This window comes from Doryrhamphus excisus, chromosome 12, assembly GCF_030265055.1.
Source record: "Doryrhamphus excisus isolate RoL2022-K1 chromosome 12, RoL_Dexc_1.0, whole genome shotgun sequence".
Lineage (NCBI taxonomy): Eukaryota > Metazoa > Chordata > Actinopteri > Syngnathiformes > Syngnathidae > Doryrhamphus > Doryrhamphus excisus.
In genome coordinates, this window is record NC_080477.1 from 6,446,029 (window position 1) to 6,472,217 (window position 26,189).

General features: G+C 40.5%; 1 protein-coding gene across 3 annotated transcripts; it reads right to left on the minus strand.

Moving 5' to 3' along the window:
- Positions 1-2,423: 2,423 nt before the first annotated feature.
- On the minus strand, positions 2,424-14,924 carry LOC131139487 (adenosine receptor A3-like). Of its 3 annotated transcripts, none has more exons than XM_058089150.1 (5): positions 14,719-14,924; positions 10,299-10,364; positions 8,102-8,249; positions 5,037-5,400; positions 2,424-3,356 (listed from the first exon to the last, which is right to left on the minus strand). In XM_058089150.1, the coding sequence occupies exons 4-5, from the start codon at positions 5,320-5,322 to the stop codon at positions 2,464-2,466; spliced, it is 1,179 nt and encodes a 392-aa protein (XP_057945133.1). In that variant the 5' UTR covers positions 5,323-5,400; positions 8,102-8,249; positions 10,299-10,364; positions 14,719-14,924; the 3' UTR covers positions 2,424-2,463. The 3 variants fall into 3 exon arrangements, with proteins under 3 accessions (XP_057945133.1, XP_057945132.1, XP_057945131.1); XM_058089149.1 differs by having other exon boundaries at positions 8,102-8,283; XM_058089148.1 differs by lacking the exon at positions 8,102-8,249.
- Positions 14,925-26,189: the final 11,265 nt, after the last annotated feature.

Below are 26,189 nucleotides of genomic sequence, written 5' to 3' on the forward strand. Positions count from 1 at the left end.
GCCTGCTGTAAAAAAAAATAATAATAACGGTACAAATCTACCTGTTATAAAAATTGTTGCCAAATATAGTATTTTGTGTATTTGGGGAGTGTGTTGTGGCAAGACTCACTATGTGTATAATGTTTCTCAAAGGGCAGGAAAATTATGAACATATCCTTAAAAAGGGATAAAACTATCCTTAAAGGGAGACTTGGGATTTTTGATATGAAGTTGTATGACCCCCCCGTAAAAAGTGAAGTCCGTCAACAGCGACTCACTCCCCACTTAAGTGTCCTGAGCCGAGTTCTGGTCAGATTTCGGTGTTCCAGTACCACGGGTAAGAATTTTTGACGAAGTTCGACATCCCTTTGACTTTGTGCTAAAAGGATTGTCATCATCACTTGTTTCGTAGCCATGTTTACTTTCACTATCCCAGCAGTAAACACTGCAAAACGATTGAAGCAAATGTGCATAACAATGGACAGGCGGGAGCTCAAAGAGAAAATAACGCTGAGCGATTTGTGAGATATGATTTTTTTTCTGATGCAAATGTATTATGCTTTTGAGAAGCCAAACTCTTTACTTAACTGTCCCCAGCAACTAGCTAGAACTACTTTTTCTAAAATCACAAATACTTCAACTTGCTGATATAGTTAATTTTTAAACAGCTAAAATAATGCATAAGGCTGAAAACAAACAATTAGCTAAAAATGTCATCCAATACTTCTCTACAAGAGAGGAGAAATATGATCTCAGGGAAGAAGTACATTTGAAACACTTCTATGCTAGGACTACGTTAAAAAGCCATAGCATTTCAGTATGTGGAATCAAACTATGGAATGGATTGAGTAAGGACCTCAAACAATGCACAACGATGAGCCAATTCAAGAAACAATACAAGCAGTTGATGTTTGCTAAATACAAGGATGAAGAGTCTTGAACCAGTCATGATGTGCTATATATATCACTATATTGACACTTACTATGGTACCCATTATGTCATTGGATGCTCATATCACCTCGTACTTCGGTATGAAGTACATTATTAAAAAAAAAAAAAAAAAAAAAATCTTAAACTGCATTATGGAAAGCAGGAAGTGAACAAATGTAACAGTTACTGATTGTAAAAGTACCAGATGGAGGGGTAGGATTTAATAAGCTTTGCTTCTTCCTACTCCTTTTGGACATGTGGAACTGTGAACTGATTATGTGATGCATTCAATTGTAATCTGATGCATGTTCAAATGAAATAAAACCATTACCATTACCATTACCATTACCATTACCATTACCATTACCATTACCATTACCATTACCATTACTTTCCTCAGCACCGAAATCTGACCAAAACTCAGCTCAGGACAGAAAGTGGGGAGTAAGTCGCTGTTGACGGACTTCACTGCTTACGGGGGTGTCATACAACTTCATGTCAAAAAATCCCAACCATCCCTTTAATTCATGTACCAAGGCTAGTAACAATAGCTACATAATTGATGTTTATAAGTACTAGAATCAGAAATACAACAAATAACAAGCTTATTATTTATGTTTAGAAGACATGCCTTGTTGTTCACTTGATCCCACTGTGGCCTTTCCAGGTTTTGTTCCTGAGATGTGGGCAGCAGAAGAAGTCAAGGCCATCTCAATGTGGCAGTAAAGCAGAAACTGATAAATATTCAGGATGGTTCTCCGTCGGGATCTACAGTAAGTGTGTCTGTCCTGTCTGTACAAAGCCAAAACATGCATAGAAAAGAATCTTGACTGACTTGGTCTACTATACGCTGCATACAGAGAGGAACATAGGAACATCTAGCCCAGGGGTGGGCAAACTACGGCCCGGGGGCCACATCCGGCCCGCCAAGTGTTTGAATACGGCCCGCCCAATCTTTCCAAAGTATTTAATTTAAACTCAACATACAACCTGGCATCATGGCCTGAGCCAACCTTTTGATGGTTTTATCAATTTCGTTTTTTGACATGGTCTGTTGTTTACAAAGTGCTCCTGAAAAAAGGGACACAAGCACATAATAATAATAATAATAATTATTATTATTATTATTAGATTATTATAATAATTATTAGAACTATTATGATTATTATAATTATTATATTAATGTTAATTATTATATTAATTATATATAATATTATTGTTATATTTGCATATTTTACATAATAATAATATAATAATTATTATTTTAATTTTATTGTAATTATTATAATATTTTATTATTTTTAAAATATTTAAATATAAATATAAAATAATAAATAATAATAGCAGATTGCATGACAATTTTACAGATACAATAATACCAGGTGGACTTTTACGTGTAAAATATATAGTCTGCCCCCCCCCCCCCCCCCCCCCCCGTAAATTTTGTCATATCAATGCGGCCCGCGAGTCAAAAAGTTTGCCCACCCCTGATCTAGCCTATCTACGGCTGTATGACAACATCAAGAAATCTCCCATACATAACACAATATGCCTCATGTTTTTTCCCCCTGTGGGGGGAAGTGTTCACGCTGAAAGAGAAGGGTCATTCCCTTCCGAAAGCGGTGGTCCCTGACACTGTAGATGATGACGTTGCAGCAGCTGTTTCCTGTTAGAATCCAGAAGGCAACAAAGGAGAAGTTGCACCAAGTATATCCGACCACATTCCCGAGCACAAACACCGCAATGGGGGAAAAGGAGGCGGTGAAGGCAAATGTTAATATGCTTATTGTCTTAGCGGCCTTTATGTCCGAAAATGAGGGTCTGTGTGGGCAAGCCATTCCTCCTCCACCTCCACCTCCACCTCCATCACTCAAACTGCCCTCTGCGAGCAGTTTGCGTTTCCTGGAGTACTCCCTGATGCTTGTGAAAGACACAATGTTAACTACGAGGGTTCCACCAAGAAGAGTGAAGTCAAATGCCGGAAACAACAGCAAGATGTTGGATTCAAGCGGCAGCTGTTTTCCGAGCATCCGCGGGGTGTAGTTGCACATTCGGCTGCACTCGTTGTACTCCAAAGTGAAATTCCTGCTGAAGATGAGTGGAGAAAGCGCCAGCAGGAAGCTGGTGGCCCAGGAGAGCAGAATGAGAAGCAGAGTTCTTCTCCGTGTCACCAAGGCGTCCTTGTGAAGCGGTCGCAAGATGGCTACGCTTCGCTCCAGTGTCATGAGAAAGATGGTGCTGATGGAGACAAAGGTGCAGCCGGCAAACACGGGTCCGATCAGCATGCACGGCTGGAATGAGCTTCCCAGCGCTCCAAAGGATGCAGACGTAGAACCCCCCTGATACCAAATGGGAGGCACCGCGGTGACCATCAATGTGATCTCGGTGTAGATGGAGAAAGGGACCACAAGGACGCCAACCATCATGTCCGCTATGGCCAGAGACACTGTCAAACAAGAGGAATATTAGGAACAGGAAAAATATTCTTTGGAAGATATTGGTGTGCCGTGGGGTTTGATTGTTTTGACCAATTGCTGTGAGTGTCGCCAATGATGTATGCTTGCTGTGTTCACCATGTTTTTCACTGTGTTTTTACCATATCAACTCCCGCGGACCCTGCGGTCCTCCGGCACTATCCTTTTAACAATACCAAAACCCGGAGTTCCCCAGGGGTCAATACTGGGGCCAAAATTGTTCAACTTGTACATCAATCATATCTCCAAAGTAACGAAAGACTTAAAGTTGGTATTATTTGCGGATGATACCACTGCTTTTTGTTCTAGAGCAGGGGTGGGCAAACAAAATTTCCAGGGGGGGGGGGGGCAGACTATATATTTTACACGTAAAAGTCCACCTGGTATTATTGTATCTGTAAAATTGTCATGCAATTATTATTTATAATTTTATATTTATATTTAAATATTTTAAAAATAATAAAATATTATAATAATTAAAATAAAATTAAAATAATAATTATTATATTATTATTATGTAAAATATGCAAATATAACAATATTATTATATATAATTAATATAATAATTAGCATTAATATAATAAATATAATAATCATAATAGTTATAATAATAATATAATAATTATTATTTTAATTTTTATTATTATTATGTGCTTGTGTCTCTTTTTTCAGGAGCACTTTGTAAACAACAGACCATGTCAAACAACGAAATTGATACAACCATCAAAAGGTTGGCTCAGGCCATGATGCCAGGTTGTATGTTGAGTTTAAATTAAATACTTTTGAAAGATTGGGCGGGCCGTATTCAAACACTTGGCGGGCCGGATGTGGCCCCCGGGCCGTAGTTTGCCCACCCCTGTTCTAGAGGGAGTACAGACGAAATCATTAGAAAGGTCAGATAAGAAATGGTCACACTAAAAAGATGGTTTGATGATAATAGATTGTTCTTAAACCTAAATAAAACTAAAATCATGTTGTTTGGTAACAGCAGAAAGGACACACACCAGCAAATACAAATAGACGGTGTAGACATTGAAAAGGTGAACAAAAATAAATTTCTGGGGATAACAATAGATGAAAATATGAGCTGGAAACCTCATATTACAAATATACAACATAAGGTGGCCAGAAATATTTCAGTGTTAAACAAAGCAAAATCTGTTCTCAATCACAAATCACTCCACACTCTTTATTGCTCTCTGGTTCTACCATATCTTACTTATTGTGTGGAAATATGGGCTAATAACTATAAAGGCAATCTTCACTCGCTAAATGTACTGCAAAAAAGGCCAGTAAGGATAATTCATAATGCCGCCTACAGAGAAAATACTAACTCCTTATTTCTAAAATCACAAATACTTCAACTTGCTGATATAGTTCATCTTCAAACAGCTAAAATAATGCATAAGGCTAAAAACAACCAATTAGCTAAAAATGTCATCCAATACTTCTCTACAAGAGAGGAGAAATATGATCTCAGGGAAGAATTATTGTGGTAATTGTTTTTAATTCTGTAAAGCACTTTATGTCGCATGTCTTTGCAGGAAAAGTGCTATACAAATAAAGTTGATTTGATTTGATTCACCAATATTGATTGAACACAGCACACAATATTATAAAGCACCTTAATGCATTCATTTAGTATCAGTTACCTTTCAGGTAGCCTTGCGGTGTTCTGGACTGTCTCGTCTGCACAAACACGGTCAGAGTGATCACATTCCCGACCACGATAGCAAAAGCCAGGCTGACCATGAAGACCACCGCAAAGGTGCGATTGAGAAATCCGCAGCAGCAGACGGTACAAAGAGGTGCCAGCGGGCGGCCTGATGCGAATTCTGTCCGTGTCGAGGTGAGAGTCAGGTTAAAGGGCGAGTCTGTGCTCGCCAGCAGAAACGCTGCAGTTCCAGCAGTAGCGGTTTGGGTCAGGAGAGCAGTCATTGCCCAGGATGTTCCGATGTTCAATTTGATGTGTGGTGGGGTCAGTCAGGAGACCATCTCCTGAGCTCAGAGATAATCCTGTTGGGAAAAAGTTTTACAATTAATTCATCATGATTAAAATACAATATCTCACAGCTAGGAGACCAGGGTTCAATGCCACCCTCGGCCATCTAAATAAATACAATGTCATTCGTGATAGAACATAATTTCAAAAAACAAAGATAATTGAACAAAAATGTAAATACGGGGGGGGGGGGGGGGGGGGGATAATTATGTTTTGTTTTTGTTGAAAATAATTTGGAAAGTTCTGAATGGATTTGGGGCTGCACGGCAACCAAGTGGTTAGCGCACAGGCATCGTAGCTAGAAGACCTGAGTTCAATTCCACCCTCGGCCAGCTCTGTGTGGAGTTTGCATGTTCTCCCCGTGCATGCGTGGGTTTTCTCCGGGTACTCCGGTTTCCTCCCACATTCCAAAAACATGCTAGGTTAATTGGCGACTCCAAATTGTCCATAGGTATGAATGTGAGTGTGAATGGTTGTTTGTCTATATGTGCCCTGTGATTGGCTGGCAACCAGTCCAGGGTGTACCCCGCCTCTCGCCTGAAAATGAATGAACGAATGAATGAATGAAGGAATGAATGACTGGATTTGGATGAAATTTCCCGGGAATTGTCGGAAATGGGATTTTGAAAAAGTGATTCAATTACTGATTAAAATCATTGTTTGGATTCAGGAATTTTTACACAGCTTTTTTAACATTGCGAGGACTGTTTTCAGCTGGGATAGGCTCCAGCACCCCTGCGACCCTTGTGAGGATAAGCGGTAGAAAATGAATGAATAAAATACAACATTTGCCCATTATTACTATATTTTATCAACAGAAAGATAAATTACATGATATGATTATATATTTTTATATGTATTCACAGCTCCAAATGAACTGAAAATTTTAATCAAGTCTGAAACTGTATTTGCTCAACACTAGTGTCTTCTCATCCTAAGACAGCTGGGATAAGCACCAGAAGTCGCCACTCCAACCAGTAAGGACCAGGCCCAGCACAGCCAGCAGCACCTCATATTCATGTATGATTATGTTAGCATACTAAACAAACAAATAACAGAAGAAGAAAAGCTAAAGCTAAATCCGAAAATTAAATTATTATAATTATCTGCCCCCCTATCTCCACACACTGCAATGGACTGTTCCATGATGGCAAAAAGCCAAGCAGCCAGGAAATGATGTGGGCCAGTCCAGTAGATGGATGGATGGAGAACATATGAAGAGGGCTCCTGGCTGTGTTCACCTTTGACCTCTAAATTGCCTCTAAAAGTCCACCACTGGTTATAAAAGAGCATCAGACTCTGTGCCTCTGTCAGGATGCCACACTGTGCCTCCATCTGTCATCATAACAGAAAAATGTGGTTTCCTAAAACATGTTAGCATAAGTAAGAAAACAATTTAGTTATTTTGGCAGCCCTAATATTTTATATTCATTCATTCATTTTCTACCGCTTTTTTCTCACGAGGGTCGCAGGGGGTGCTGGAGCCTATCCCAGCTGTCTTTTGGGCAAGCATGTTTTTGGAATGTGGGAGGAAACCGGAGTACCCGGAGAAAACCCACGCATGCACGGGGAGAACATGCAAACTCCACACAGAGATGGCCAAGGGTGGAATTGAACCCAGGTCTCCTAGCTGTGAGTTTTGCATGTTAACCACTCGACCACCGTGCCGCACCTAATATTTTATTCATTCATTCATTTTCTACCGCTTTTCCTCACAAGGGTCGTGGGGGTGCTGGAGCCTATCCCAGCTGTCTTTTGGGCAAGAGGCGGGGTACACCCTGGACTGGTGGCCAGCCAATCACAGGGCACATATAGACAAACAACCATTCACACTCACATTCATACCTATGGACAATTTGGAGTCGCCAATTAACCTAGCATGTTTTTGGAATGTGGGAGGAAACCGGAGTACCCGGAGAGAACATGCAAACTCCACACAGAGATGCCGAGGGTGGAATTGAACCCAGGTCTCCTTAGCTGTGAGGTCTGCGCGTTAACCACTCATCCGCCGTGCCGCACATGAACACAACATGAAACCTGAACACAACTTTTCTGTGCATAGCAATGACAGAAAAAGAGTTAGAATGAGCTAGCAAACAATGCACACGATTGGGACTATAAAGCCCTCGAAAAATAACCTCCACCAACATTTTATGATTTTATATTTATATACGTATATGGTGTGATCATGTGTTGACAAGTACAGTGATGATAACATGTAATACTTACAGTATATTACTCTATTTTGATTATTTAAAACGTTGCCATAACTTTGCATTCATTTCACAGAGCCCATTGATTGGAACTAACGCGTAGATAGGTACATTGTTAGCTAGCTCATTCTAACTTGTTTTCTGTTGTTGCAATGCACAGAAATGTTTTCATATTATTATATATTTTATATATTATTTATAATTTATACTTTATATTCAGGCATATTTTTGTGTGGTAGTAGTTTGGAATGGTTTAGAAGCACACCGCAGTATACTGAGATGTGTTTGTGTTATTTTTTCAATGTAACTACATAAGAGACATAAGAGGCACCTCTCAGTATAATGCAGTATAATGTTGTTTGCCGGTACTACTTGAACAGGAAAAAAAATGTACGAAATGTACGAAATGCAGTACAGACAAAGAGGTGGTGTGTAAATGATGCAGCTTCTACACCGTGTATGTTATTCTTTTTATGCAATCATAGACACACAAACAACCCACCTTTGAAATATTTCCATCCAGGGTACAACCTGCCTTCCTTTATTTAATCAGCGTGTCCTCGCCGTACGGTTCTTGTTGTCTGACATTGTTTGGAGTGCCTCAGTGCTGTCATGCCCTATTCAGAACATCTTAAGTTCTGTTCTGTGGGCTGACAACAAGGCTTCAATCATTTACGACATTCACTGAAAAAGCAAAAAAAGGGACACATAAAAAAAAAAACGGTAAAAAACAATGTTTTTATGTCGCTGCAGGCGCAGATACGGTAAAACATGGACGTTTCAACCTGCTGAAACCACACTATCGGTTGGTATTTTTAATGTGTTCGTTAGCGTATTGAACATTTACAGGATTGATGAGGCTGTTTTTGTTGAATTCACACAAATTAATTCTGCTTTCACGGCCGTCTGCGTACACGAGGCGGAAGCTACAATTACATTTGATTAACCGCATTGATCAAGACTCCCGTGAGCCTTGATCAAGTGCTGACATTGTTCATTTAAATGTATGTTATTAAGACGTCGCCTCCATTTGAGGTTGAGCTAATATATTCAGTGTTTCATCCTCACTCGTCTTTTTTTTTTTTTTTAAAAAAACCTTGATCCACATGTCTTTGCCTACTACAGACCGATATCGAACCTTCCATTTTTCCATCAGGTGCACCATTTCCTTCAAAACAACCACAGGAACCAGGATATGTCAATAATAAGAAAATAATTAGTCATAGTTCTCCCAATATTGTGATTTGTACTAAAATAATAATCCTACATTTTTTGGATCAGTCTTTGATATTTTTAGAACCTGTTGGAAATTTGTCTTATGTCATTTTTCCAAGTGCTCTGAACAATTTTTGTGGAGTTTTAAGCACAAATACAAAAAACGATCCTCGCAATGTTAAAAAAGCTGTGTAAAAATTCCTGAATCCAGACGATGATTTTAATCAGAGATTGATTCACTTCTTCAAAATCCCATTACCGACAATTCTGGGAAATTTTATCCAAATCCATTCATTCATTCATTCTTTTGTTCATTCATTTTCGACCGCTGGAGCCTATCCCAGACAACCATTCACACTCACATTCATACCTATGGACAATTTGGAGTCGCCAATTAACCTAGCATGTTTTTGGAATGTGGGAGGAAACCGGAGTACCCGGAGAAAACCCACGCATGCACGGGGAGAACATGCAAACTCCACACAGAAATGGTCGAGGGTGGAATTGAACTCGGGTCTCCTAGCTGTGAGGCCTGTGCGCTAACCACTTGGTTGCCGTGCAGCCCCAATCCATTCATTCATTCGTTTTCTACCGCTTTTTCCTCACGAGGTTCAAGGGGGTGCTGGAGCCTATCCCAGTTGTCTTGGGGCGAGAGGCGGGGTACACCCTGGACTGTTGGCCAGCCAATCACAGGGCACATATAGACAAACAACCATTCACACTCACATTCATACCTATGGACAATTTGGAGTCACCAATTAACCTAGCATGTTTTTGGAATGTGGGAGGAAACCGGAGTACCGGGAGAAAACCCACGCATGCACGGGGAGAACATGCAAACTCCACATAGAGATGGCCGAGGTTGGAATTGAACCCTGGTCTCCTAGCAGTGAGGCCTGTGCGCTAACCACTTGGTTGCCGTGCAGCCCTAAATCCAATCCTTTCCAAATTATTTTCAACAAAAACAACACAAACATAGAAATGCCGCCAACATAATTATTTCACCCCCATGTATTTACATTTTTTTTCAATTATCTTTGTTTTTTGAAATTATGTTCAATCACGCGTGACATGACATTGTATTTATTTAATATTTTTCCTCCACAGTTCATGTCTTATTATTTACTGCAAATACAGTCGGCAGTTCCATTCTTTCTTCTTCATGTCTAGCATCACTTAACATTAATACATTAAATGCATAATTAATTTTAAAAAGCAAAAAAAAAAAAACATGAAGGGAACAAAACAATTTCCAATTAACTGCTTTCTTCTCTCATGCTGCCCACACACTAAAGTACCGTGACTGCCCTTTTTATGATTACATTTTTCATGTGATCTTGCATTAAGTTTGTCACTTCAAGCCCTTGTACAATAATCCAGCCTGTTCATGTATTCCACTGTGTACATTGTATACAGATGAAATGACAATTACAGACTTGGACCTTTACTACAGGGACAAAACAACTCATTAGAGGGCTTTTTACCTTTAGTGAAGATGACAGGTCAAAGTCCTCCCTTTGGCGAGACCTCCAGTTCAGTGAGACCAGCAGCTGAAATCACACACACACACACACACACACACACACACACACACACACACACACACACACACACACACACACACAAACACTGTTGTTAAAAATATGCATGCTAAAGGAGTTCCCTTGTGTGTTGATCAATTTAAATTCTGTTCACACCTTTGCACTACATGTGTAGGTTCATCTCTGGGTGTTTATGAATTATGTGTATGAAGTGCATTCATGTCAGACATAGCAAGGAGGGAAAGTACACAATCTCGCACAAACCAGCTTGTTTAAAAAAAAAAAATATTTAACCTTTTTTTTCCAAGTAAAATGAGAACAAAGTATAATCTGTAATGATAACTTGGTCAAGAGGCAGCTATGGGCAAAAAAACCCAAAAATGAATGCATAATTATAACAGTGTGTAATCAATACATACTCTATATATGATTTATAAGGGTACAAATATAACTTACAGTGCATGCCCTTATTTGTGATTCAAAAATAGGCTGTGTTTCAGTCAGTAATACTTCATTAATATGGGGGGTAAAATGTACAGACTTCATGCATCCATTCATTTTCTATGCCGCTTATCTTCATTTGGGTACAGTGTTCATGTACTACTGTTAAAAAAAATGTCTTTATGCTTCATTGCTGCAATTTCTCACTTTGCTGGGCAGTCCATAGTTCCTGTGATACTCATAAATAAAATTGATATGTAAAATTCATACCGTGACTCCGATTCCATCTGTTCATTGATTATGTTACATTATCATTTATTAGTGGTGGCACGGCGGACGAGTATTTAGCGCGCAGACCTCACAGCGAGAAGACCAGGGTTCAATTCCGCCCTGGGCCATCTCTGTGTGGAGTTTGCATGTTCTCCCCGTGCATGCGTGGGTTTTCTCCGGGTACTCCGGTTTCCTCCCAACATTCCAAAAACATGCTAGGTTATTTGCCGACGATTTGGTTCGAGTAACTGATCTGGAGATTTCAAACGATCCAATAACATTGACGGTCTTTAAGCAGCAGCACGACTTGTAAGTCATAAAGTCACCTATGTTGACTATATATATATATATATATATATATATATATATATATATATATATATATATATGTTGTTTTTATATTTTTATTTCAATGAATTTATAGGGCTGCACGGCGGATGAGTGGTTAGGGCGAAGGCCTCACAGCTAGGAGAATCGAGTTCAATTCCACCCTTCCATGCCATCTCTGTGTGGAGTTTGCATGTTCTCCCCGTGCATGCGTGGGTTTTCTCCGGGTACTCCGGTTTCCTCCCACATTCCAAAAACATGCTAGGTTAATTGGCCACTCCAAATTGTCCATAGGTATGAATGTGAGTGTGAATGGTTGTTTGTCTATATGTGCCCTGTGATTGGCTGGCGACCGGTCCAGGGTGTACCCCGCCTCTCGCCCGAAGACAGCTGGGATAGGTTCCAGCATCTCCTGCGACCCTTGTGAGGAAAAGCGGTAGAAAATGAATGAATGAATAAAATACTGGGGGCAGCACGGTGGTCGAGTGGTTAGCATGCAGACCTCACAGATTAGGAGACCAGAGTTCAATTCCACCCTCGGCCATCTCTGTGTGGAGTTTGCATGTTCTCCCCGTGCATGCGTGGGTTTTCTCCGGGTACTCCGGTTTCCTCCCACATTCCAAAAACATGCTAGGTTAATTAGCCACTCCAAATTGTCCATAGGTTTGAATGTGAGTGTGAATGGTTGTTTGTCTATATGTGCCCTGTGATTGGCTGGCGACCAGTCCAGGGTGTACCCCACCTCTCGCCTGGTCTAACCTCTCCCCTCCGATCGTGGACTAGCCTTTGCCAGCATCTTCCAGGTGATGCACCCACGGCTTCAACTGCTCATGGTGCCTTTTTTGTGCCATCTCGAGTACTTGGTCATGCCTTTCGGGCTCACCAACGCACCGGTTTTTCAGAGTCAATGACATCCTTCATGACATGCTTGGTCTCTTTGTGTTTGTTTCATTGGATGACATTCAAATTTTCTCTTGCACGCTGGAAGAGCACATCCAGCAAGTCAGGCTGGTCCTCCAAAGCCTCCAAGAAAATGGGGTCTTTGTCAAAGCGGAGAAACCTCTGTCCCCTTCCTTGGGTTTATAGTGGAAGCAGGGCAACTTAAAGTCCGTGGTCAAGATCAGCCAAGCTGCTCTTGGCTCTTAAGACGGCCCATCTACTGGTACTTCATGTCTTTCGGTTGCGGTTGTGGTCTCAGACAGGGCGCCACAGTTCTCCTCTGCCGTTGAACGAAGGCGTTCTGCGAGGCCCTGGGAGCCTCCCCCAGCGTATCATATGGATATCACCCTCAGTCGAATGGCCCGGAGCGGGCCAACCGGGACCTAGAGGCCGCCATCCGCTGCGTCTGCCACCAGCAGCCTGCATTGTGGTCCCTGAACCTCCCACAACACACTCACCTACGCCGCTACACGCATCTCCCCGTTCTAGAGTGTACCAACCCCCGGCCTTAAAAGTTAGCCAAGTGTATTTCTTAAGGTTTGTAGCTTTTTATACGAGACTTATTTAAATGTTGTATCATTTTATATCATCAGACCCAAAATATTGTGATATATGCTGAGGTCCATATTGCCAAACCTTAATGTAGACGAGAAACATACAAAACAACAAATAAGGTTGGAATTTCTGGAAAATTAGGTTCAGGCAAAAAGTTGTACTGTAATGAGAATAAAGCCAAATATTATGGGAATTCAATTTATTTACAAGGTTTTAAAATTAACAAGAAACAATTTGGAAATCAAAAACGGAAGTGGAACTAAAACAGCTGTCATTTTACAATAATAAAGTCAAAATATTTTTTAAAGTAGTATTCTAGAATAAGAAAGTTGCCATTTTAAAAGAATGAACTTGTAATACTAATAATGTAATTAAAAAAATGTAATTTCAGTAGCATAGAGTGGAAATGTTAAATAATGTTATAATATTGTCATCATAATGTAATAAAAAACAAACAAAACAAAGAAAAAAACTAATTTTCAAAAATTAGGTAAGGGAAAAGTCATAATAATATGGAAATAAAGTCAAAATATTTTTTAAATAGTATTCTAGAAGAAGAAAGTTGCCATTTAAAAACATTAAAAAAATGAACTTATAATACTAATAATGTAATTAAAATAATGTAATTGCAGTAGCATACAGTGGAAATGTTGAATAATGTTATAATATTGTCATCATAATGTAATGAAAAACAAACCAAACAAAGAAAAAAAAATAAATTTTCAAAAATTAGGTAGGGGAAAAGTCATAATATTATGGAAATGAAGTCAAAATATTTTTTAAAGAAGAAAGTTGCCATTTAAAAGCATTTTAAAAAATGAACTTGTAATACTAATAATGTAATTAAAATAATGTTATTGCAGTAGCATAGAGTAGAAATGTTAAATAATAATATTGTCATCATAATGTCATGAAAAACAAACAAAACTAAGAAAAAATATAAATTTTCGAAAATTAGGTAGGGGAAAAGTCATGACATTATGGGAATAAAGTCAAAATATTATAGGAATAAATATACTATTTGCGAGAAGAAAGTTGAAACATTTGGAAAACACAATTTTTTAAAAAATGTAACAGAAAAGCAAAGATTAAAATTCATAATTATTACACACGAGAAGGCCTGTCACCTGCCTTATGGCGTTGAGGTGAGGGCTCTCAGGTCCTTCAACACCAAACCACACCAAGCCCGCCTTGGTCTATGGACCTTGCTTTGTGAAGTGAGGAGCTGTCATGTTGTACCACTACTGTATAGCGCTGTATACGTATATGTACGTGTTATGTACTTCTAGTACTGGCTAGTACAAAACAACTGGCCTTTGGTCAATGATTGACTTGATGGAGCATGTTTGGAGGATTTTAAAGCTGCAGGACGTCATCTCATGCACAGAACGTTTGTGTCCATCACACTAATAATACCATAGTAAAAAATCATGCTTTCTATATGTCACTTCTGGAAATAATTCCTACTTGTTCAGAAGTACTGCCTACTTTATGTATAATAAGACTGAAACAATACCATCAATAGAAACTGTAGAGACTTTTAAACATGTATATAGATGCAAATCATGATACTAAGTAATATATAGATAAATTCCTAGTAAGTAAATTTTATTTTGTGTTTTCCTTATTTAATTAAAAATAATAAACAAAGTAGCTTCAATAATTCACTATTCACTATAACTACCCCAAAGATACTTGATTTGTTTAAAGAAAGAGTAAATGATGAGTTCAAATCATTCCTAATTTATTTTCAATTGATAATTACACTAAATAAAAATCCTCCCAATTAACTAATTAAAAAAATTAATTAATAAAAAAAATATTTTCTTACCTGCATTTTGACTGGTATGAAGCACAGAAAAATGAGAAAAAGAATCGAACATTGGGAAAAAAAGCAGCTCCACTGAAGCAGTGAATGGCGCCGCGGTCGGAGCGCCTGAAAAACACTCTTGAAGTGCAAAGCATCTCTCCCTCTCTCTCCCCCTCTCCATCCATCCTCGCTCGCTCGCTCGATGTGCTGGTGCATGCATGTCCGTACTCCACAGACGCCCTCTCTTTTCCACTCAGCCCGGCTCAGCGTGGCGTAACGCATTCACACAGCTCTTACAGCACAGCTCCCGAGTTCAAAAGCCGCACTTGCTCTCCGACGTGCCTCCTCCTTCCCAGCCCCCCTCCTCGCCTCTCCAGGCAATGCAATCTCCAAATCTGGTGCACTTCAATTAAAACAAACACATTGCAGGGAAAATATGCCTATTCAGCATATCTTATGAGACCTCAGCTCAGTGAACATCTCGCAAGACTTTATGATGTCTTTTATGCCACCACAGAAGGAGGCCAGAACAATAACCATACAAGCAGAAGTTGACATAAAAAATGAAAGAAAAGGAACGTACCATGTGTTTTGTGCTGATGGAAAGAGTCTCGCCTCCCAAACACAAGAAAAAAGTCAGTTCCCATTTAATTAATTAAGTGCAAGACCATTTACTACTCCTGTACTCCGGTACTCCGGTTTCCTCCCACATTCCAAAAACATGCTAGGTTAATTGGCAACTCCAAATTGTCCATAGGTATGAATGTGAGTGTGAATGGTTGTTTGTCTATATGTGCCCTGTGATTGGCTGGCGACCAGTCCAGGGTGTACCCCGCCTCTCACCCGAAGTGGGCTGGGATAGGCTCCAGCACCCCTGCGACCCTCATGAGGAAAAATTGGTAGAAAATGAATGAATGAATGTCAATATTTTCATTATTTTAGTTTTATTTAGGTTCACGTATCATCTACTTTTATTAAACCATCTTTTTAATATATTCATTATAATTTTTTTTCCCACTTATTTTGTTAATATTTTCCTAAATTGTTTCCTTTTGTTGATGATGGTTTCCTCCCACATTCCAAAAACATGCTAGGTTAATTGGTGACACCAAATTGTCCATAGGTATGAATGTGAGTGTGAATGGTTGTTTGTCTATATGTGCCCTGTGATTGGCTGGCCACCAGTCCAGGGTGTACCCCGCCTCTCGGCCGAAGACAGCTGGGATAGGCTCCAGCACCTCCACGACCCTCGTGAGGAAAAGCGGTAGATAATGAATGAATGAATGAATAAATTAATAGAATAAGTTTTTCTCTATAATAAGTAGAGGAAATCTCATTGAGGTAAGCAAAACTACAACGATAATTCCATCAAATTTTATCAATTTCAGAACTATGGGCTATTATTTAAAACAATACAATAATATATTTTTGACAGTCCTAATGATAAGGTTTAGTTTTGATTGACACCACCAGTACCGGAACACTCACTACTGCCACCTGCTGTTCAAATGAAACTCAAACGCATCTACTGTATGTTGGAATGAAGCTAAATCTATGCGATAGAATCATGGCTCCGAAAAGCAGCCTCAGTGCCCAATAGATTGCAATTTAGAATCCATTTTCAGCAATACTAGTTGGTGAGGTTTAAGGCCATATCGTATGTCACTGTTACTGTATCTTCAGTGAAGGTGGAACCCAAAAAGCTTGAGGCAGATGTGGGAAAACAGTCCACAGCAGGGCGAGGCAAAAAAGGGTGAGGTGACGGGCCTGATAAAAATTGTCACACAAAAGGAAAATAAAAAGCGCCTGGAGACAAAAGGAATAACGCTACTGGAAATGAGGAATACCTTGGTAGAGCCAATAGTTCTGAGGAGGAGGAACTTGCAAGGAAAAAGAACAAAAGACAGGCTTAAGAAGACCTGAGGATTAATTAATTATAGGTGCGTCTCCTCATCAACGACCCAATCGAAACCCAGCAGAGTCATAAAAAAATAGCAATAAAAGTATAGGAAATCACAGTCACATTTTATTTGTTTTTGAATCAAAACCTTTCTACCAGGGATTGGTAACCTTTTGGTTATTAAGTGTCATTTTAACATAATTTAATTAATTTTAATTGTGGCCTAGTGGTTAGCATGTTAGCACAGAAGATCTGGAAGCTATGGGTTTCTATGTCTGCCTGATGCGTGCATGGCTTTTCTCTGGCATTTAACTCCTCCCACATTCCAAAAATATGCGAGTGTGAATGGTTGTTTGTCTAAATGTGCCCTGTGATTGGCTGGCGACCAGTCCAGGGTGTACCCCGCCTCTCAATAAACGACAGCTGGGGTAGGCTCCAGCAGTATAGAAAAATCATTCATTCATTCATTTTCTACCGCTTATCCTCACAAGGGTCGCGGGGGTGCTGGAGCCTATCCCAGCTGTCTTCGGGCAAGAGGCGGGGTACATCCTGGACTCACATCCTGGAATCACAGGGCACATATAGACAAACAACCATTCACACTCACATTCATACCTATGGACAATTTGGAGTCGCCAATTAACCTAGCATGTTTTTTGGAATGTGGGAGGAAAACCCACGCATGCACGGGGAGAACATGCAAATTCCACAAAGGGTGGAATTGAACCCTGTTCTCCTAGCTGTGAGGACTGCGCGCTAACCACTAGACCGCCGTGCCGCCCGTCATTTTAACATTCATTAATTCATTCATTTTCTACCGCTTATCCTCACAAGGGTCGCGGGGGTGCTGGAGCCTATCCCAGCGAGAGGCGGGGTACACCCTGGACTGGTTGCCAGCCAATCACAGGGCACATATAGACAAACAACCATTCACACTCACATTCATACTCACATTCAGTGATTTTAATCAGTGATTGAATCACTTCTTCAAAATCCCATTCCCAATTCCGGAAAATTTCATCCAAATCCATTCATTCATTCATTCGTTCATTCATTTTCTACCGCTGGAGCCTATCCCAGCTGTCTTCAGACAAGAGGCGAGGTACACCCTGGACTGGTGGCCAGCCAATCACAGGGCACATATAGACAAACAACGATTCACACTCACATTCATACCTATGGACAATTTGGAGTCGCCAATTAACCTAGCATGTTTTTGGAATGCGGGAGGAAACCGGAGTACCCGGAGAAAACCCACGCATGCACAGGGAGAACATGCAAACACACAGAGATGGCCGAGGGTGGAATTGAACCCTGGTCTCCTAGCTGTGAGGTCTACTTAATTAATTTTTTTTTCTATGAATGGCACAATATCAAAATTCAAGAAAGTACATTTACAAATATATATATATTATAGTATAGTGCTTAATAAACATTTTAATAAGTTCTGTCATTTAATCATGACATTAAAACTTTATTTGAACAACAAAGATAGAAGCCTTAAATCAATAAATGATAGGCATGTGTGCCATCAGTAAAACCACAGCGTAAATTCCACAATCTTCAATGAAGAGAAGTGAATTTGAATGGTATGTAAATAGATCAGGGTAAAGAAAAGGTCAGTGTGTTTGTTCCTGTTTTCTTTGAAAGGTTTCAGTGCACACCATAAATGCCAACATGATCAAAAAGTCTGCAAAGCGTTCAGGCGCGATCACCCATGTTATGATGACATTTTGATAGTAATATGTAAAAAGTTGAAAGAAGTATAAAAATCACCCACGTTCAACTGGTGGCCCGGGAGCCGAATGCAGCTTATGAATGATCCCAAAAAAACAGCACAGCCCCTCTTGACATACGTCTCGGACTCCTAGCAGTACGTTGTTAAAATCAGCATGGTACGTCTGTCATATTGCAAACATGATGCTTTCACTGACAGCTTCATTTGTAGTGGTATCTTTGGTGAGTTAAAAATGTGAAGGTGTGGTAGACATTAGTATATGTTGATTTTCCAAACCTTTGCTGACTAAAAACCTGACAAGGGAGTCAAAATTCAAAGTGTAGGTGCACACATCATAGAAAACATGTAAACAAATAACTATACAATATTAAAAGAGACCTATAATTCTTTTTCTGACCTATAAATGTAGTTAGAAAGTTGTATTATCGTGTTAAACGATGCCAAAGTTTAAGATAATGAGGTAGGCGCATTTGAGACAAAAAATTGTAAATGATGGGCAAAATTACAATAAAAAAACACAGCGTTCAGTATTACAAGCGGTTTTTGAGCTGACTTTATATAACCAGCCACCACCTAAAACAAGCAGACAAAAAAAATAACGCCGTCTGTGACTGATGCACAATCGTGCCCGCTGTCCTGCTAAAAACATGATGAAATTAGTTTAAGATTGCAAGGTGCATACTGCAAAGTATTGAGAGCTGTGTAATATTTTAGCCATAAATGTAGAATGCTTTAATGCAGCCCTGTACCTAATGTTATGGCCAGTCAATGCAGGTCTGGTAATGGTAATGGTAATGGTTTTACTTCATTTGAACATGCATCAGATTACAATTGAATGCATCACATAATCAGTTCACAGTTCCACATGTCCAAAAGGAGTAGGAAGAAGCAAAGCTTATTAAATCCTACCCCTCCATCTGGTACTTTTACAATCAGTAACTGTTACATTTGTTCACTTCCTGCTTTCCATAATACAGTTTACGTGTTTTTTTTATATATTTTTTAATAATGTACCTCGTACCGAAGTACAAGGTGATATGAGCATCCAATGACATAATGGGTACCATAGTAAGTGTCAATATAGTGATATATATAGCACATCATGACTGGTTCAAGACTCTTCATCCTTGTATTTAGCAAACATCAACTGCTTGTATTGTTTCTTGAATTGGCTCATCGTTGTGCATTGTTTGAGGTCCTTACTCAATCCATTCCATAGTTTGATTCCACATACTGAAATGCTATGGCTAGCATAACGTAGTCCTAGCATAGAAGTGTTTCAAATGTACTTCTTCCCTGAGATCATATTTCTCCTCTCTTGTAGAGAAGTATTGGATGACATTTTTAGCTAATTGGTTATTTTTAGCCTTATGCATTATTTTAGCTGTTTGAAGATGAACTATATCAGCAAGTTGAAGTATTTGTGATTTTAGAAATAAGGAGTTAGTATGTTCTCTGTAGGCGGCATTATGAATTATCCTTACTGACCTTTTTTTGCAGTACATTTAGCGAGTGAAGATTGCTTTTATAGTTATTAGCCCATATTTCCACACAATAAGTAAGATATGGTAGAACCAGAGAGCAATAAAGAGTGTGGAGTGATTTCTGATTGAGAACAAATTTTGCTTTGTTCAATACTGAAATATTTCTGGCCACCTTATGTTGTATATTTGTAATATGATGTTTCCAGCTGATATTTTCATCTATTGTGATCCCCAGAAATGTATTTTTGTTCACCCTTTCAATGTCCACACTGTCTATAAACAAAACTAGCGATGAGCCGAAGAAAACCCAATAAAGTGGAGGTGTTGTGACAAACACTGTGTCTTTTTAAACTTCCCAATTGCACGTTGCGAAGCATGCGCTTCAGCTCTGTGTGAACCAAAACCAAGTAAGTTCTTACATCAACAGCTAGAACATTGTGCTGCAAAAACTAGTGCTTTTAAGGATTCCATGTTGTCGTGTTCATTGTATTCTTCAGGTAACACACTTGTAGTAGTAGCAGTCATTAAAATAATAATAATTTTTCCCTTGACTGTACGTCAGTGATGACCATCATAATAATTGGACAGTGCATCATTTTTAGATATTAATAGATAATTAACTTAATGACGGGGCGGCACGGCGAACGAGTGGTTAGCGCGCAGACCTCACAGCTAGGAGACCAGGGTTCAATTCCACCCTCGGCCATCTCTGTGTGGAGTTTGCATGTTCTCCCCGTGCATGCGTGGGTTTTCTCTGGGTACTCCGGTTTCCTCCCACATTCCAAAAACATGCTAGGTTAATTGGCGAATCCAAATTGTCCATAGGTATGAATGTGAGTGTGAATGGTTGTTTGTCTATATGTGCCCTGTGATTGGCTGGCCACCAGTCCAGGGTGTACCCCGCCTCTCGCCCGAAGACAGCTGGGATAGGCTCCAGCACCCTCCACGACCCTCGTGAGGAAAAGCGGTAGAAAATGAATGAATGAATGAATTTATAGGGCTGCGCGGTGATCGAGTGGTTAAGGCAAAGGCCTCACAGCCTAGGAGACACAAGTTCAATTCCACCCTTCCATTCCATCTCTATGTGGAGTTTGCATGTTCTCCCTGTGCATGTGTGGGTTTTCTCCGGGTACTCCGGTTTCCTCCCACATTCCAAAAACATGCTAGGTTAATTGGCCACTCCAAATTGTCCATAGGTATGAATGTGAGTGTGAATGGTTGTTTGTCTATATGTGCCCTGTGATTGGCTGGTGACCAGTCCAGAGTGTACCCCACCTCTTGCCCAAAGACAGCTGGGATAGGCTCCAGCACCCCCGCGACCCTTGTGAGGAAAAGCAGTAAAAAATGAATGAACTTAATGACGTTTTACCTACATGGAGTAATTTGGCCCCATCCCACGCTAATTAATAAGCATGGTGGTGGTGACTGTTTTTTTTTTTTTTGGATTCCAACGTACTTTATCAACATTTAGCAGAAATTGTGTTCGTATTTTCCGGAACATCAACAATGACCTCCATGGCAAATTACAATTACTATCGAGGGCACTCAATAAAGTTTTTTGTGTACTTTTTGCAGGGGTAAAATCACCAATCAAGAAAACAGCATTACAATGTTATGCAATATTCATCTGATCGTCACAATACCTCAATAAAGATCTCTGCAGGTTGTCAGAACATGTCATATGGAAACATACAGTAGCCTATATGTCTCAGGGCATCAATTACCACAAAGATCTATACAGTCTTTGATTTTGAATGAATGACATACTGTAACGGATTGATACACCCCCGCTTCCCACACTTGGAAGCCAAGCCAACTTAACTGAAAAGTGTTCAATATCCGTCCGACTGCTACTGACTTCATAATGAGGAAAGTGAAGCTCACTAGCTTTTTGCTCTGCATCCAAATTCTCGCACGTGTTGTTCTAACGCTGTTGAATATTTTTAATCATGTAGTGACAAGATCTGCAAGTGGAGACTCTGTGATAGAAGACGCCATAAAAGCTCCACTGGTGCATTTAATTAACAGAAGACAGGACGTTTTTTTTTTTTCTGAAGACCTTAATCTTCCATGTGGCATGGCGCCACGTTGCCATAAGCAAAAGAGATAGATTAGCGAGATAAACAATATAACTGACAATGCGGAAATCAGTCATAAAAATGTGGCAAATAAGGAACTCGGGAAATCAGATGAGATGACATTTAAAAGCTTGAAAACAACTAACGAAAAAAAGATATAACCCCTTCATTATACGCTGAGGCTGTTCGATGACACATCGCCATGCTGATTAATTCTGTCCTTCAAATGTTGTAAACATTGTTGAAAGTTGGAAAATGATTGGGTTCAACCAAAGAAGGCGGCTGATTAAATTTGTGACGCCGAGACCCCGAGAGGTTTGCCTTGCAAACTAAAGCTCCTTGGAGATTCTTGTCGATTGATTTATTCATTGAGTTCAGTGGCTCTGCAGTAGATGTTACATCTTAATATGCACAGTAAGTAATTCCGCATAATAAATACCATAAGATATGGAAGTCTTGATATGAGCACATTTGTTCTTTCAGCAAATTAATGCAATATTGAAAAAAATCACAACTACTTTCTTTGTTCGTGTCAATGCAAGCATAGCAGCTATCTTGTTTACATTACACTGATGAGACAATAGCCACCAGGAAGTACGCTGCTGTGCTAACTGCTAACATGTCCAACGAGTCCATCTGCCGCTTTTTCCTCACGAGGGTCGCGGGGGGTGCTGGAGCCTATCCCAGCTGTCTTTGGGCGAGAGGCGGGGTACACCCTGGACTGGTCGCCAGCCAATCACAGGGCACATATAGACAAACAACCATTCACACTCACATTCATGCCTATGGACAATTTGGAGTCGCCAATTAACCTAGCATGTTTTTGGAATGTGGGAGGAAACCGGGAGAAAACCCACGCATGCACGGGGAGAACATGCAAACTCCACACAGAGATGGCATGAAGGGGTGGAATTGAACTCGGGTCTCCTAGCTGTGAGGCGTTCGCCTTAACCACTCGTTTCATTTTCTACCGCTTTTCCTCACGAGGGTCGCGGGGGTGCTGGAGCCTATCCCAGCTGTCTTCGGACGAGAGACGGGGTACACCCTGGACTGGTCGCCAGCCAATCACAGGGCACATATAGACAAACAACCATTCACACTCACATTCATACCTATGGACAATTTGGAGTGGCCAATTAACCTAGCATGTTTTTGGAATGTGGGAGGAAACCGGAGTACCCGGAGAAAACCCACGCATGCACGGGGAGAACATGCAAACTCCACACAGAGATGGCATGGAAGGGTGGAATTGAACTCGGGTATCCTAGCTATGAGGCCTTTGCCCTAACCACTAGACCACCGTGCAGCCCTATAAATTCATTCATTCATTCATTTTCTACCGCTTTTCCACACGAGAGTCGCAGGGGATGCTGGAGCCTATCCCAGCTGTCTTCGGGCGAGATGCAGTGTACACCCTGGACTGGTGGCCAGCCAATCACAGGGCACATATAGACAAACAACCATTCACACTCACATTCATACCTATGGACAATTTGGAGTTGCCAATTAACCTAGCATGTTTTTGGAATGTGGGAGGAAACCGGAGTACCCCGAGAAAACCCACGCATGCACGGGGAGAACATGCAAACTCCACACAGAGATGGCCGAGGGTGGAATTGAACCCTGGTCTCCTAGCCTTTGCCTTAACCACTCATCCGCCGTGCAGCCCTATAAATTAATTCATTTTCTACCGCTTATCCTCACCAGGGGAGCAGGGGTATGCTGGAGCCTATCCCAGCTGTCTTCGGGCGAAAGGCGGGGTACACCCTGGACTGGTCGCCAGCCAATCACAGGGCACATATAGACAAACAACCATTCACACTCACATTGAACATGCAAACTCCACACAGAGATGGCATGGAAGGGTGGAATTGAACTTGGGTCTCCTAGTTGTGAGGCCTTCGCCCTAACTACTCATCTGCCGTTGAAATAAAAATATAAAAACTACATATATATATATCTTTTCAACATAGGTGACTTTATGACTTACAAGTCGTGCTGCTGCTTAAAGGCCGTCAATATTATTGGATCTATTGACGTTTCTAGATCAGTTTCCAGAACCAATAAAGAAGTAAGAAGTCGTCTTTTAACAGCTCTACATCAGAGCGTAGGAGGTTTGCCTCCACGGCTCCTAAAATATTAATACTCCTGTCAAAGGCCATTACTTTGGACCAGTTTCAGAGTGGACTTTTGTGGCTCCATCACTCCTGTAGAGCGTTCAACACTGACAGTCTCTTGCTGCTGTTGAAAGCAGAATTATGTAGTGTAGGGTTAAAATAAATAAATAATAATAAATAAATAATACTTACCTTTTGAATATTGGTTTCATTCGAGAAAAAAAAATGTTTTTTATTACTTTGCCTGAAATGTAAAGTCAAGATGTACATGTGCTGTTGTGGCAACAGAACAACATGGAAAAAGGGTAATGGTTGAATTTTACATTGGAATACATCACATATGTAGTACAATTCACAGTTCCGCATGTTGAAAAGGAGTAGGAAGAAGCATGGGCTTCTGGTTGGCGTGGCATGGAGTAGTGGCAGGAAGTGACTTGAACAAGGAGCTGGTGTCTCGTCCACCTGATGTGACAGCAATGAAGCAGCAGAAGAGACTGTGTCTTGTGTGTATTGTTACAGCAACCCCTGCATCTTGACTTCCAGGTGGGGGCCAAACCAGAAGAAGGATCCGGCTGGGAGTTTTGGCCAAAAGGAGCAATAATGGACTGTGAGGGGGCGCCATCTTATCGATCCCATTTGAATTCCATTACAGTCAGTTGATGTTTTTGCTTTACAATTGTTGACAATATCGATGATTTCATGTTTTGTCTCATCAGTGAGAAACATGGAATTTGGATTCCTGTCTATAATTTCATTCCTTTTCTCCATTGTGCAGAATAATTGGAATATCTTCTTCCAGTTTTGGTCCAATATTTACCAAGTTGCTCTGATGGTTATTTTTTTGTCTAATAATTCTAATATAATATTCTTTCAACACAGTCTCATGTAAGATTTTCACACAACGTGTATGAATGACACGGCTGTGATGGAGGTAATAAAAGGATGCAAATGGATGCTGGTCACACTTTCTCTGGCTGTCATAACAACCTTCAACTCTCTGGGGCTCATTAGGACGCATGACCGATGGCTGGGAACTGTCAGCCTGTCAACCTTCATGGCAATGTCGAAATTAACAACATCTACCTAAAAATGGACTGTTGCATAGATGATCACATGTTAAATGTATTTCAAAAGAAACAAGAAGGCCCTTTACAAAAATCTCCTTTTAGATCATATAGCAATTGATAGAAATCTGCCAAATCAAAACAACAACTTCAGAACTGTATTGATGAATTGATTCATTAAAGGGGACCTTTTATGCTTTTTTTACTTCTCTGGCCTATAAATGTAGTTAGAATGTTGTATTCTCGTGTTAAACGATGCCAAAGTCGAGTTTAGGAGGAGTGCGGGGGTGCTGGAGCCTACCCCAGCTGTCTTCGGGCGAGAGGCGGGGTACACCCTAGACTGGTCGCCAGCCAATCACAGGGCACATATAGACAAACAACCATTCACACTCACATTCATACCTATGGACAATTTGGAGTCACCAATTAACCTAGCATGTTTTTGGGATGTGGGAGGAAACCGGAATACCCGGAGAAAACCCACGCATGCTCGGGGAGAACATGCAAACTCCACACAAAGATGGCTGAGGGTGGAATCGAACTCGGCTCTCCTAGCTGTGTGGCCTGCATGCTAATCACTTGTCCACCGTGCAGTCCCCAATATGCTAATAATAAAGAAAAATATTTATTCATTCATTCATTCATTTTCCACCGCTTTTTCCTCACAAGGGTCGCGGGGGTGCTGGAGCCTATCCCAGCTGTCTTCGGGCGAGAGGCGGGGTACACCCTGGACTGGTCGCCAGCCAATCACAGGGCACATATAGACAAACAACCATTCACACTCACATTCATACCTATGGACAATTTGGAGTCACCAATTAACCTAACTCCACACAAAGATGGCTGAGGGTGGAATCGAACTCGGCTCTTCTAGCTGTGTGGCCTGCATGCTAATCACCAACGTGCAGCCCCCAATATGGTAATAATAAAGAAAAATATTCATTCATTCATTTTCTACCACTTTTTCCTCACAAGGATCGCGGGGTATGCTGGAGCCTATCCCAGCTGTCTTCAGGCGAGAGGCGGGGTACACCCTGGACTGGTCGCCAGCCAATCACAGGGCACATATAGACAAACAACCATTCACACTCACATTCATACCTATGGACAA

Coding starts and splice junctions, on each gene's coding strand:
- LOC131139487 (XM_058089148.1), bottom strand. CDS start 5,322: ATGACTGCTCTCCTGACCCAAACCGCTACTGCTGGAACTGCAGCGTTT. Junction 3,357..5,036: donor ACCGCAAGGCTACCTGAAAG/GTAACTGATACT, acceptor CTTGTTTGACAG/TGTCTCTGGCCATAGCGGAC.